General features: G+C 34.5%; 1 protein-coding gene across 1 annotated transcript in view; it reads left to right on the forward strand.

Moving 5' to 3' along the window:
- The first annotated feature begins 3,579 nt into the window (after positions 1 to 3,579).
- LOC131028010 (uncharacterized) overlaps positions 3,580 to 15,869 on the forward strand; it is a 114,803-nt gene continuing 102,513 nt past the window's right edge. The window contains exons 1-2 of the mRNA XM_057958123.1: positions 3,580 to 3,846; positions 7,531 to 7,581. Of these exons, the coding sequence (XP_057814106.1) occupies positions 3,778 to 3,846; positions 7,531 to 7,581 (120 nt within the window). The 5' untranslated portion in view covers positions 3,580 to 3,777. The remainder of the gene's footprint in view (positions 3,847 to 7,530; positions 7,582 to 15,869) is intronic.

Here is a 15,869-nt window from a genome sequence, read left to right on the forward strand (position 1 = left end):
AATGCAACCACCTCATCCATCTTGAACTTAGTAGTAGTACTTCCAATAGCCATCACCAAGTGATCCCATGAGTTTTGCAAAGAACTTAACAAATGCATGCAATAATCCTCCTCTATAATATTGCCAAGATAACTTAACTATGCTAAAAGCATATCAAATGCATTAAGATGAACTGCAACAAAAACTCCATCTTCCATATTTAGAAAATACAATTTCTTTTGTAGGAATAACTTGTTTATTAAGGATTTATTTTGGCAAACATCTATGAGTTTCTTCTAAAGTTATTTTGTAGTTTTCTCTTCATAAAAATTTAGGAGAACTAAATTAGCCAAAAAAAGTCTTATCAAAGCCTTAGCTTTTTGATCAATTAGATCCCAATGATCTTAGGTCATACTAGCTTATTTTGTATCAAATATTGCAACCCAAGTATCTCTATCCATGAGTATATTATCCATTTTCAATATTCACAACTCAAAATTTCTACCACTAAATTTCTCCATTTTGATTCTACTAGACGTGTTTGCCATCTTTTGCATGAAACCAAGTTACAAAATAGTCTTTTGCAAAAATCCCACTAAAACTAAAAATAGTACAAAAAACTCAACCCAACAACAAAAACAAAGATGAATAAGATTTGATACCAACTAAAAGAAAGACAAGTGCACAAAAAATGCTTCTGCACCAATATAAGCAGAATAGGGTTGTAAAAATTTCTTAAAAAAACTTTAACTATTGCAGATGCAAAAAGATGCACATTCAAATAACAAATTAAAACAGGTAAACAATGCAAACCATACACACTATGATTTACAAGGGAAAACCCTTTTGAGAAAGACCCACACTCCAAAACACCAAGCTTAATTGTATCATTTAACAATAAATAACTACTACAATACAATGTCATAGAGCCAATGCTCTACAAGAGTTTTCAGACTTCTTCAAAATTTTGGAGTAATTTTGGTAACATACCGTTACTTCAACAAGCAACAACTTGTAACTCCAAAATTTAATTGTGCATTGTATAAGAGCTTATAATGCACAAAATAGTATCCAAAATCCAATGACTAAGGCTATAGATGCAACATGGAAGGTGTGAAAAACACTACACATGCATAACGGTAAGTTTCTACTTGTCACTACATGCAATATTGCAACTGCCATTTGTAACTCAACCTGTACATGCACACTTACACTTGCCAAAATGTAATTGTACCTACAAGGCACCCACATTCCATGCAACACACAACATGAAATAGAAACCACCTACATCTGTAACTCCATCTATAATAACATCTCCCAAATTTGACTCCTCTTGAAAATATAAACTACAAGTTGTAACTCACAATGAAACATCACACAACTATCAAATTTGCCTTCAATTAACTCACACACAATAGAACACCGACCTCCTTAAAAATAAGAGTCGTGTCACCCATGCCACTTCATATGTTTGAAGATAACTCAACTTGTCACTCCAACAAGTGACATCATCGGGTGCACATAAAATTAATTAAATTGGCAAATAAAACTTAGAATAATTTAAATAAATAATTACCAAATTAAATGTTAGGATTCGAAAGGTTGAGACACCTTAATCCCAACACATTTCTTGAAAATTATGACTAGAAATGGGTTGACAATGGGGAGGTCTTTCATTTTCTTAACACTCCTTTTATTTTCCAATCGTTTTACTACCTTGAGATAAGATGTTCTTTCTCACATTGAAAAGAGGTTTCATTATTGTATTATTAAACTCATTTCCCTTTTTAGGAATTTCAAATTACTCTCAAGTGTTTATTACCACCCGTGTCTACTACCCATCTTCTTGAGCCCCTTCCACAATCTATTACTAAAAGCTAGAGTGGCTCTAGAAGGATTTTTTATAGGCTCAATGGATGATAGAAAAGTCTTTCATTGAGTGCCCTAGGAGTTTTGTTGCCTCCCAAAGGATTCCAATATCCTTGAAAATTTTGATACTTACAAACAAGGGCCAATTTTGTGTGCCAATTGGATCGTCCATACCTTGGAGGGATAAGAAGGTTGATTTTTTTTTATCTAGCATTGTATTGCTTCTAATGCTCCTTTCAACCATATTGCACAATACAACCTGTTTTTTCAAACCATCCTCATCATGAAGGAACAAATGTGAATTCAAGACACTTTGATTACCAAAAGCATTTGGTGTGCTCAGGAAATGGGAATGGATTTTGAATTAAAATTTGCATCAACCAACATTTCTTATAGTGGTCTCCTATGATCACTTAGTAGGATCAACCCCTTGCTAGAGTTCCCCGGGTCTATGCCTTTATGCTCTACATATGTGGGGTTTGCATTATTTATGACATTTTCTCAAAAAATAATAGTACTTGGATTTCTTGGGAATATTTCAAAGCTCAATTCGAATTGGTAATTAAGACATGGAGTCTTGTTAGAATATCTTAGATTTATTTTTCCCTTAAAATGTCTACAAGGTCAAAATCTACTACACAAATCCATGGTGGAAGGACTCAAAGTGGTTTCTAGATACTCATTTTAGGAATTATAAACCTTGCAATGTTATGCATGGATTTCTCATCACTTGCTTGTGACAATCAAGATTAATATGTGGCCAAATCTTTAGTTTTCTACCTCTCATTAGAAATGTAAGTTTCAAATAGTTTGTGCTACTCTAGTTGAACCCAAATTGACTCATTTCATATGGTGCCTTCTCTACCAATTTCTCCCAACAAGATCTCGATTGGTTCACTTGGGTGTGCTAGTGCCACATTTTCTTTTTATGACCATTTGGAAACCATCAAACATCACTTCTAGCTTGTCCTTAGGCCTAGGTTGCTTGGCACTAAATTCACGACTTCTTTGAGCCATTCCACTCCAAGCCTTTTTTTATGGCATATGATGTACTTTTGCATGAAAGCTCGAGATTCTTACTAAATACACCTAGATATGATATAGTTTAATAGTGGATATACTATTCTCAATTTGAAAAGATATATATTTTTCTTTCTTGCAGGTCAATTTGTTGATAAATACTTTTCTATGTGTGTTAAAACTAGTATCTGTTCTAATGTCATGTTACAAATTCAAGTCAAAACCAATAAGGTGACATTAAAGGTTGCTCATCTACATGATTTAATTAGCATTGAGCGAACACACCTTGTATGGTTGCTTGTGTGCGCCCTTCCCTTGTTAACATGGACACTTCTTCACCAAGGGGGCACACCTCTCCCCCATGTGGACATTGACAAACTTATAAGCATAGTGCCAAATGAGGTCTTTATGGTTATTAGGGCTCTACATCCTCAACACCATGGGTGGACCCATTCACCATGTGGACATTTCTCTTCTTCTTAGTGTGGTCCTTTTAGTTGGTTCAACAATGGAAATTTCCTCACTTGAACCTTGCCATATGCTTGTGCATGCTACTTCTTGACAAGTTGAAGATAAAGATCAATATAATACCCTTAATAACTCATCGTCGTCTTTTACATTAATTATGTATTATATTTTTAATATTCTAATGTTAAAATATAACACCACTCATTATAAAATATGAAAAAAACTGTAATTAAAAAAAACGGTCATTTTCCTAAGATACCTTGGAGCTTTGGAACTTTGAACTTTGGCCTCAGTTAAGTTCAAAACCATTAAATTTGGAAGTAGAAGCCGCGGGAATAATATACAATCATTCAAATTTAAAGCTGTAGAGATCGGAACAAATGACGTATTCATTTCATCGAATTTAAAGCTTTACAGACCATAAAGAGGTATCGAAGAAAAATGGCGAATGGAGTTGCAGCAGTTGACAGCCTAGAGCAGCTATTTGTCAAAGCTAACAACGATTTAATGGTAACGTTCTTTTAACATCATTACTATTTTTATTCTCTATCTCTTTTTTCAGTTCAAATCGCTAGGGTTGAATGATTCAGTAATAGGGCCGATTCACCCACTTGTGCCAACGGAAATAATTCTTATAATTCCTTTTTTTCTCTCTCTCTCTCTCTCTCTCTCTCTCTTTATGCGTTACACTTCGAGGTTGTCATGGGCAATTAGCTTCTCAAAGCATGTGATCGCGGTTTTTTTCATTAATTTATTTTTTGAATTGATTTTTATTTGAAGTATGCCAATTTCCTACTCTCTATCAAATGCAATGCGTGACATCTACATTGACTATAAACCCTGCAAAGGTTAACCCTAGAATTGTATTTGAGCTTTTGAGGGTTATCTCTTATGCATTTTTATTGCAAAATAAATAAATAAAACTAGCCGTAGCTTCAGGGCATCACAAACTCGTATCATGTATGGAAGCCTGTTTATTAAAATTAGAAGTTTTTATACTAAAATTAACTTACTAGAAATGAGAAACATAGAAGAGCAGATTTTAATTGAAAAATCTAGATATTTCTAACGTGAACGTATTTTGAAATTGGATAGATTTTTTAATTCTAACAAGAAAGTGATTTACTATACAAAGGAACAGTCAATTCAATATATATAAATAACCCAAAAACTGCAAAATTAACCTTGTCCTTTGTTCTTATATCATGTAGTTTGACTCACGTTTCACAAGAGAAGAAAATGACTTACAGCATAGGGAACTGATTTAGGGTTATTTTATTTATTTTTAATTAATTTTATCTGTAGTTTAAATCAATTTAATTCGCTGATTTTCTGAATTTGCATTGCTTTGACTTGAACATTGAAAATTAGGCAAATTTAATTGGTAAAGGTTAATTTGAAACCATCCGAGCAGTCAATTAAACATATATAAATAAACCAAAATCTTCAAATTTAACCTTATCCTTTATTTTTAGTTTTACATCATATAGTTTGATCTCATGTTTCACAAGAGAAGAAAATGACTTACAGCGTGGGGAACTGATTTAGGGTGATTTTTTTTGAGCTATTTTATCTGTACGCTAAATCAATTTATTTTGCTGATTTTTCTGGATTTGAGGTGCTTTGACTTGAACATTGAAAATTAGGCAAATTTAATTAGTAAAAGTCTAAGTTACTGGGTTTGACGTTTGGAGCCCGGATGTGGGTCTGGTTCGACCCAGGTCTGGGTCTGCTCCCGGTGTGGGGTCTGGTTTGTTGTGTTTGACAGCAGAAATTTTTAACAGTCAGAAATTCATTGATCAGCGATTTATAATAGTGAATGCCTTGCTCCTTACCGAGGCCTTCTATGGTGGAGGATATGCTGTACGTTACCCATGATGTGGGTGGGAGGCTGTAAGAGTTTCCGTCCACGTCCCACTATTATTCCATGTCGGTGTCACATAAATCTGCATCAATCCCCCGTGGTTGGCTGGCCATAGTAATTATACAATAATATTATATTATATTATATAAAAATATTGTATATTATTTATAATATAATATTCTATATATTTTACATTGTTTTTGTGCTAATGAATCCAAAGTGAAATCAAATCCCTTTTCAAAATTTTGTTAAACTGACGGATCAGGGGGTTCTCGAACCCGAACTGGTGCCTGAACCTGAACCAACAAATTAGGTGAAAGTTAATTTGAAACCATTTGTAAACCAGCCAGAGTCAATTTAAATCAGTTTTGCCTGCTGTAATTCACGTTCTCTTTAATAAATGGAAAACAAAAGTAAGACTTTAGAGTGAAGGAAGGGAGTAGTAGTTACAGATATATTGTTTTTTAATATATATTTGCTTCCTTTTGCATTGAGCACCTATTAAATTCACAATTTTTGGGCTTATGATTTGCAACTACTTGTGAGGTTATGAGAGAATTGCCGAGTCTTCTTAGACAAGCCAGGTGGACTCATTTGGGCCAACTTTGCTTGAACTCTGCAGTAATACTTACGAAGTCTCATAACTTAAGTTGCTTGGTTGAGTTGGCTGTTCACTCAATATTTTTTCCCAGGGCACTACAGTTGGATTCACCTATACAAAGGCTATCTAAATATATAACAAATATTCTTACAAAATATATTTTAAATATTGAAAAAATATAGAAACAATCATAATTTCAATTTGCATAAAAATAGGGTTAGGCTCTGTTTTTTTAATTTTCTGGTACAATTCTATGTTTGGGGAATCAGTTTTTTCTATTGTCCACCCTGAAATTTTCCTGGTTTTGCTAGGGTTCTGCCTGGGCTTGCAGGTTTGCCCTAAGCTTCATAATCTAAGTTACTGGTTTAGGTTTGGTGTTTTGCTGATTTTTTTCCTAGGTTCAGTTTGCTGCATTTGGACAAACTATATTTACATATAATATAAAAAAAAACATAAAAATTTAATATAACTTTATACAAATTTAAGGTTAGTTAGGGTTTGTGTTTTTAGCTTTTCATTTGAGGTGAACTCACAAGTCCAGGGAAAACCCTGTGCAAGCACAGGCCATAATTAGACCATAATCTGTATTGGATTTGAACTGTCTGGTTATAGGCTGGGTTCTGATTTCTGAACAAAGCCTGCAACTCAGATCAGAACTACTATACAAGACAGTAATGTTTATCAGACTGCTTTTACTTGCTTCCAATAGGTCAGATTTACAATTTTAACAAGATAAAGGGAAATATTAATATTTATCAGATTGCTTTTTCCTATATTGTCAATTTTTTATGGAGATAACTGTAAACATTTTTTTTTTCTTGTTAACAATAATTTGGAACATCACTGGGCCAGCCTGGTTCTGGGAAGAACAACTCCTCAGTCTTGTATGTGTTATTACACATACATGTGTTCTCCAAGGTATGGGCTGCCTTATTGCAACGTGGTGATTTGAGTTTGAGTTCTTTTTAGGAATGCACCTTTTTAACCATTGCACTACAATCTTTTGGGCAGGTAAATTTACAAATTAGAAAGCATTATGATTTGCAAAATATGTTATAGATTATCAATGCTAAATAGATATCGATATAAGGTTTCACAGTGTTATCTACTCTGGTCGTTTACATTGTTTTTCTTCTACATGCTGGAATGGAAACAATTTTTGATTTTATAATAGAATTGGCTGTCATTGTGCATTCACACTTTGTGTGGGATGGTGCATATGCATTTCCATCATTTGGTGTTTATCTGTTCCATTTTTTCTAGAAATGGTCTAGACTGGTGCATCTGCACTGTGGATGGAATGGTGTAGATGCATTCCTGTATATTTGGAGTGAATCTGTACTATGTAGGATTCAGTTGTGTGGCGTAGTGTGCTTCATTTTCAATCTTTATTTTCTGGTTTGGGTTGAAAGCTCTTAAATTTTTGGAGACCTTGTCCTGATAATTGTTCAATTTTTACCAGAATTAGGAGCTGACATTGATTAGGAAATACTTGGTAGTTTTCACATTTAGAAATTGGATCTCCTGTTTTGGAACTAAATCAAAGAGTATTGATAAAGAATAAGAGTGTTCCCAGGACTTGTAGTTATTTGTAGTTTTTAAAACAAGTTCCATAAAAAAAATTATGATGTGAACACGTATTGTACAATAAACTATAAAGAGTAGATGACTTCTAGGCTAAGCATTAATTTGTATACAAATTAACACATATGGTGGCTCTGTGATGCAGGTTGTGCAGCATAAGTTGGAAATAGAATCAGAGCAAAGATATGCTGATAAGGTGACTTTTTAACTGACCACTTAAAGTTATCTGCCCAATGTTGTACTAAATGATCACATACAATATACTTATCACAATGCAGATTGGTCTTTTGTCCACTTCTTTTCTGGAGTGCTGCCAAGGTCCTTTGAAATAGAATTTTTGAAATAATGATATACACAATGATTATAAAACAGTATTGTTGTGATGTTTTCAGTTTCACACATCACCCCATTGCAAATGGGGACCCCTCTTTTTGGCTCGTAGGCTAGGCCTTTTTTGCTTTAGGTTGCACAGCTTGGCAGTTAGTTTTAGCTTTGTAGCTCCTAATTAGGTGATCTCTTGTTCATCCAGGGTTGTTGCTTGAGTTAGTGATAAGTGGGGTTTGCGTGAAATGAATGGCAAAGTATCAAGGTGCATAGGGTTTGTTCTTAGGAATGGATAGAAGAGCGAGAAGTGGTGAGTTTGCTTGTAATTCCATCAAGAATTGCAAGCACAATGCCTTAAGGTCATTGACTTCAAGTCCATATTTGTGCAAGACCAAAATGGGAAATAATATGAAAATTTGACTAAGTCAAGAGTCAATCCCCTTGCATCACACTCATGCACAGAGTTATGCAGGCAGCTATCTATAAAAAAACTGAAAGATCCCTGATGGATCCCCTTGCTGATCTGCTGTAGTTTTTAAATTAATAAACTATATTTTCCTATGTTTCCTTTGATGGTTTTAGAGAATAGACAGAAGTTGCAGAAGGTTTGTTTATTTTTGTGTTTTTGATAGTTTTTCAGCAAGTAATAATTGAAGAACAAGTACATGAAAAGAGTACTGGAAATAAATGTTCATACATAGCCAAATCAGAATCGTACCAAGCAGATTTCTGATTTATTTAAATCAAATAATTGTCGAGATAGTGATTCCAAACAATTCCAGGAAGATTACAATAAGCAATGAGTCCAACCTGAATGAAGAGTGAATACTGAAATCAAGAAGGAAGTTGCGGCTTACATCCAAAGCTCTTACATAGCTCCACGAGGGAAGAGAAATGGCTGCAAAGTACAGTCGTACGGCTGTTAGGTGATGCCAAGCTAGAAACCCCAATCTCCACGTTGAACCCTAACTCTGTTCACTGAATCCTCCAGAAAAGATGTCATACCAACTCTAAGGCATTGAAAACTGAATGCAAGAACCAAATTACCACTGTGCTGGGGGCTACGTCCCAGACAGGCAAGACCCTGGGGTTTTCGTCCCAGATGCTGAATCGCTCTCCAGAGCAAATTCTCCAAATCAAAGATGAAATGTGTAAAAGATACTTGATAATTAGGTTACCATCTCCTTATAACTCCTTCCCTCTAGCTCGAACCCTAAAAGTGTATGAAAAGTGCGCATAGGCTTATAAAGTCTTATTTCTCATTTTTAGTCGCCAAGTATAGAGAAAACGCCACTTTTTTAATATAAAAGAATTCCGTTCATCAAAAGGGTCCTGGACAAATGGGAAACATTTAGAAAAGTTCAAGACCTTTCCAACGAGCTATAACACATGGGCATATGCATCCAGATGAAGCCAAAAACCCCTTATTACTCCAAAATGGCTATAAACATAGCCTTATTTAATTAATTAAACGCTAACTTAGGAAATATTTAAATATATTAAAAATATAACCCAAATAGCTGCAGAAGGCTCAAATGACTCCAAAAGTCTGAAACGGAACCTGTCACCTGTCTGTGACTGATGTCGGAAATCATGGATCAACTGGCAGTCTCATCCCTAAAATCTAGGGATGCTCCTAGAAACTAGGAAACACACCCAAATCTCCTGAAACTGAAACCAAGGAATGATCTCATGGAACCCCAACCCTGGACGCTGTCACAACCTCCTAAAAAGTAGGAACTGCCTCCTAAAATGTAGGAATTGCCTCCTAAAATCAAGGAACTGCTCCAAACTGGTCTACTACTGCCAGAAACACCAAATCCAAACACTGAATATCTTGACTGAGTCTCTATCCACCATTGCCAACCTACAAGACTCCATAATAGGCTAACTCACATGTCTCTGCTAGACAGAGCTAAAGAGGGGACATGACAAAAACACATCAATAAGTATACAACATGATATCGGATGGACAACTAAGAACTAGTACAGCACCTTAAGGTGCAATGGTATGATATTAAGTTGTGTGTTCTATGCACAAAATAGCTTCCCTCTAATATTCATAGGCCTTCATTTCCTCTTGAAGTTTGTCAGTTGAATGTCAACAGTATCTTTCTAAATGAATTATAAATAAAAATTGAGAGTGTTAATAGCTATGATATAACATGGGAGAAATATAAACAATCAAATAAAGTAAAGCAATGCTCATTGATGATGCATTGAACAACCACATAATGGAATAGCTAGCAAATGAAATTACAGCCCTGAAAAAACTTGTTACAAACAAGTATAAGATGCCAAAAAGTCATTAATTTGACAATATACCAATTGAATAGATAAATCTACCAGATGGTTTTATCCAATACTTCGAACTACAAACTACAAATTGTACAAGGGTGCGCTTGCCAACAATGTATAGCAATATGCCCTTTTCTATGGCTAAAAATTCTAATTTACTGGTCTTGGTACTGGTTTTGGTTCAGGTCTAAGGGTTTAAATGGCTTCATGGGTTTGGTCAATTTTTTTTGGGGTTGGATCACTTTGAGTTTGTCCATACAAAAACATATAAAATTTGGAAATATACACATATTTGCAGCAGTAATTAAGTTCAAAATGCCACACATAGCATCATATATTGTGTAATAAACAAAACCGCCACAACAATAAATAATATTATTATGTCAATTAGTCAAACTTGAATGTCATGATATTCTAAGATCCCAAATGGAATCTTGCTCAATTTATCACTTTTTGTACTGAGCAATTTCATCAAACAGTTTGTTTACTTGCTGATCACAGAATTTTTCTTTTCCGATTTGAACCGACTTATGTTGTAGTGATAGCATATGACATTAGTAATTTAAAATCTTGTTTTCTTTCAATATTTGGTGTAGCATTTGCACAGTTTCAGAAATTCTAATTGCAGGATTAAATGCATTTATTCAATGGCAAAGAACAAGAACTGAAAGAATATGAACATCTGTGATACAAACCAAAATAGATAATTGACATTGCATGATATTCATGATAAATATTACATTGAGGATGTATTAACTTTTTGACCTCAGTTCTGAGAAAATAATCTGCAAATACAATATATACAGCTGAAGACCACCACACACAGATCAAATGAAACAGAAATTAACTTCTTTGCAGATCTGAATATTCCATATTAATTAAAGTAAAACATATTTATTAAAATAAATGTTATTATTTCACTTACATTCAAGTTTCAACAGCTCTAATTTTAAGAATGTTCTGAACATGCCTTGTGACATATTGTGGATGGTGATAAACATTTGGATTTCTTCAGCCTCAACATATACATGTTTGATCCAATCAATTTTGCTGCCAATTTTTTGTAGCATAAGGTTGAGGGAGTGGACAACACAAGGTGTTGAAAAAGTGTGTGAATATCACTCAACCAATTGTTAAAATATTCGATATATTAAACAATAGAGTGAGAGCTCTATATAAAGAATTTACAAGAGACGATGTTTCTAAAAGAAACAATGGCAAACTGAAGCTGAAAATAGAAACTAACTAAATAAACTAAAGACAACTAAGATGACTAAGATGACCTTAGTCATCGCGTTCGCCGAATTTTTGGCTTGGGATTTGAAATTCGGCGAACTTATAAAAAAGTATGAAGTTCGCAAAAGTTCGTCTTAAATTCGTAGGATGATGGGCAGATGTTTTTTTTGTCGACAGATTAACAGTTCTAGTTGCCGCCGAGAGGGATGAAGGCCGCTGAAGGGCTGCAAACGGAGGCAATGCCTGGCCGTGGGTAGAGTTTGGAGACTGCCGTGTTGACAAAAATTGCCGTTTGAATATAAATGTTCTTATAAATATTAATATTAAAAACTTTATTGACGAATTTTTTAAAAACTATTAAAAGATTAAAGCAAAATTTTAATGACACGATGCCTTACTGGGTAGGGTTTAGAGACCGATGCCTTGACGCAATGCGATGTTAATTAATATTAAAAAATTAAATGAAAACTTAATGGATATAAATATAAGGTCAATCTACATTTAACATATTAATATTTTAGAATATTATTTTTAATTATTAATATATAAAATTTGACAGTTTAAATTAAATTAAACAAATTTAATATTGTTTATTTTCATATTTTTTAGATATATTATTTATATTTTCTAAAAAATCAAATTTATATAAAATGAATTTAATGACGAATTTTTTTTCGATTTTTTTTGTCGTGTCGAATTTCATTCAAATTTTAATGTTGGCAAATTCAAACTCAAACTTGAACGTGGTGACTTAGGTTCTAACTACCTAGAGAATATTGAACAATAGAGCGAGAGCTCTATATAAAGAATTTACAAGAGACGATGTTTCTAAAAGAAACAATGGTAAACTGAAGCTGAAAATAGAAACTAACTAACTAAACTAAAGATGACTAAGATGACTAAGATGACCATTAAAGAAACATTACAATATTCTAATACCCTCCCTTAATGGTCATCGTTCTAACCTTTGTCACCGTGTTCGCCGAATTTTTGGCTTGGGATTTGAAATTCGGCAAACTTATAAAAAAGTATGAAGTTCGCAAAAGTTCGTCTTAAATTCTGTTGCCCCACATTTGAAATACCCAAAATTTGAACTTTGAATTGGTTCTAATGTTGTATGAAGGCTCAAATATGTGTCTCTTCAAAATGAGTGAGCATGTGATCTAAGGTTGTTATTTTTAATCCACTTTGTGGTCAATCATAAATATGCCTGTCAAAATGTGAAAAATAGATGAGTTTTGAAAATTACAAGGAATTGAGGGAAATCGCTTTGTGAACATGTCCTAAGCATCATTTTGTGCAATAATCTGTCTCATATATTGGCAATGACACTGTTTTAATTGAATATTTGTAGTTTATGAGGAGGCAGTTCTTACCAATTTTTGTCTGAACCCAGTTCATAGTTTGCGATATTTTAAATTTTCAAATTTTGATGTCCCTCGCTCTAAAAAAATTAAAATCCCTCACCCTAGGTTTCGTCATGAGGATCAAATAATGATATATGCTCATTTTCGTACCTGTTGATGTGTATTTTGTACACCACCAAACACAGAATAAAATACCTAAAGGGTACCTTATCCTCTCTTGAATAAAGTCTCCGAATGCTGAAGATGTCGCGAAAAGGATCAATCGGGATGACTTCAAGGTTCTTTGTATGTAGGATCTCTACGTGTGGATAAGCTCTCTGTGGTATGATGTGATTTGCTGGAATCACAAGGGGACTTACACTTGACGACCTAAACGTCTGATTTGCTTTGAATATTGCTGGAACACAGGATTTCACTGGCTTTGATTTGAAAAAAAGAAAAAAAAGACGAGGGCGAGGAAAGGATCTAATCCTAACACTAAGAATGTAGGAGCAATGAATGATCTTTGATGAAATTCTAACTAAGTCTTGTTTTGACATCCCAGGACCATCTCCACAAGGTTAGTGTGATCTTCGAAGGAAAGCTTTATGATGTTTAGATCATCACTACAGGCATAGACACCATCAGGCTGATGCATATCAATGAAGAAGCGACAATTGAAGTTAAGCTTAAGCTGAATGATTCCAGTTGACTACACAAGGCAAGTCTGCAATCAACAAACTGCTAGTAGTATGGATATACGAATTTCACCATCAATCAAACACATTTCTTCCACTCATCTAATAACATGAAATCAAATATGAGAAGTATAGAGACCATGCAAATTGTCGAATCGACCCATAAATTTCACCATTTCTTCAATGAAGTTTTTCAAGTCTTTTACAACAACATATTGGCAACAATCTTTGCCTTCTCTTTCTATTCTACTCTAATTGCTATTCTATCAACTGACTATCTACTATTAGCTAACTATTCACCTTCTAACTACTCTCTATTAGCCTTTACAAAATGAAGAGTCGGGGCTTATATAGTGCCCTTAATACAATTCAATGGCTAAGATCAATTTGAGATCAATGGCCAAGATTCAACAATGAAAACCCTAATTAGGGTTTGTTACAACAAACTCAATTCTGACCAATGAAATAATTGTATTAATTGGACACATGTCTTCTCTAGAAAATTCGACCAATGGATAGTTGGGGTAGGTACATCGAAGTTTGTGCCACCTTTTATGAGTTAGGTACATTGAATCTGGACACGTCGAGGTGGACCTATCCGACTGGAGGAGTGATGATTGGGATGCCACCTCGTCTGACACTTGTAACTTGGTAGATATTCAACTTGATGTTGCTGAGAAGCTAGCTTTAATTAACTCTTCTGAAACTATCTACTTCCCCAACGAACCCTTGCTCTGACTTCTTTTGTCTTTGATGTGCAGGATGATGATGTACTTTGACTGATGATGCTTGACTGAAGAAGGCCGTCCTTGTCGATGCTAGATTGGGGAGGTCGTCCTTGTCCTGACTTGATCTTCTTTGATGAGGGTCCTCCAAGTAGTTGATCTTCCGACTCCGGGGCCGCCATTTGATGCCTACACAAAAGATTTAAAGTTAGTCTTTGAGCATCAAACCTTAAAGCATGAAATTCATGACCTTTCAAGGGTATAACTTAAGATATTAATTTGAAAAAGACATGATAAATCAAGAATTATACATTTTCAAACTAATTATGAATGGAAATTGGATTTTCAAGACTTAGACTTTACAAAATTGCTATGAAATCACAATAAGTCTTGAATAAGAACTTGAAAAAACTCTTCATACCTCCTCCTTTGAAAGCCTAACTACAAAACCTTGAAAAATGATGAAAGAAGACCGAATTTTGATGGACAAAGGCTTAGATTATAGTCCTCCCTTGGATGAATTATGCCTCCATTAGCCTTCAAAATGAATTTCACCTTCTTTAGTCTTCACACTTAGCAAAATTTCGCCTTCAAACACCTTCCAAAATTTGGAAATTATCCTCCAGCTTGCTCAATTTCGTACCTCCAAATATGCTCTTCAAGTTCGCATGAGAGATAATGCAAGAATGATTTGAATTTGCTAAAGAACATCTCCCATTATATAGAGCGCTCACCTCTTGTATCCCCAAGGCCGACTTGCTAATAAAGAGGTAAAAAATAAATAAAACCTTTAAAAAAGGTGGGCCGACTTGCCAAATAAAGGCAAAATAATACCTTGAGCGCTCATTAACAAATTTTAATTCAAAAAATTAATTTTAGATGCCTCCAAGATGTCCCTTTTGATTATTTCAAGGTCAAAAATTAATTTATTAAATTAAAATGCCTTTAATTTAATGCGAATTTGATTTAATCTTTCCAAAGGTTTCGAAGTTAGCAATTTTGGGGAATTTGAGGAATATCAACGCTTGACTAAGGTATCAATGAAGAATGCCAATAACTTCGCCCTAGACCCTTAGCAAGGGTCAGGAGCGATTTTTCAATTTAGGCCTTGAATACCCCATTTTTATAAATCCAAAATTTAACCTAGGCATTGTAAATAGCATCTTTTACTGGAGTTTGGGTTTGATTTCACTTGAATTTTGGAGGGAAAGTGCATTTAGGGTTTTTTCGCCCTGGACCCTTAGCAAGGGTCAGGAGCGATTTTTCAAATTTGCTCTTACTCCTCCATCATTTTAACCCCAATCTACCTCACAAGGTTTGGCAACAATCGCTTTCATTCATCTCATCCAAATTTGCTTTATTTCTGCAAGGTGAAATAAGAGTTTTTCAAATTTTCGCCCTGGACCCTCAGCAAGGGTCAGGAGCGATTTTTCTTCCCTTGCTTAGAATCATCAAGTTTTGGAAGCAAACCTTTATTCATCATGTTTTTGAAGGCCATTTTTAGCCTAGTGCATCCTTGCCTTAGCAAAAACTCGAGAAATAGGTTGACTTTGCAATTTTCGCCCTAGGCCCTGTTGACGTGTATTTTGTACATAGCCTAACACAGAATAAAATACCTAAGGGTATCTTATCCTCTCTTGAGAAAAAGTCTCTAACTGCTGAAGATTCGCATAAAGGATCAGTTAGGATGACTCCAAGGTTCTTTTGGTAGGGTCTCTACGTGTGGATAAGCTCGCCGTGGTATGATGTGATTTGCTGGAATCACAAGGGGACTTACATTTGGTGATTGAATTTCCGATCTACTTTGCTAGAACACAAGCTCTCACTAACTTAGATTTGAAAAAATGGAAAAAGGAT

This window comes from Cryptomeria japonica, chromosome 5 (genome assembly GCF_030272615.1).
Source record: "Cryptomeria japonica chromosome 5, Sugi_1.0, whole genome shotgun sequence".
Lineage (NCBI taxonomy): Eukaryota > Viridiplantae > Streptophyta > Pinopsida > Cupressales > Cupressaceae > Cryptomeria > Cryptomeria japonica.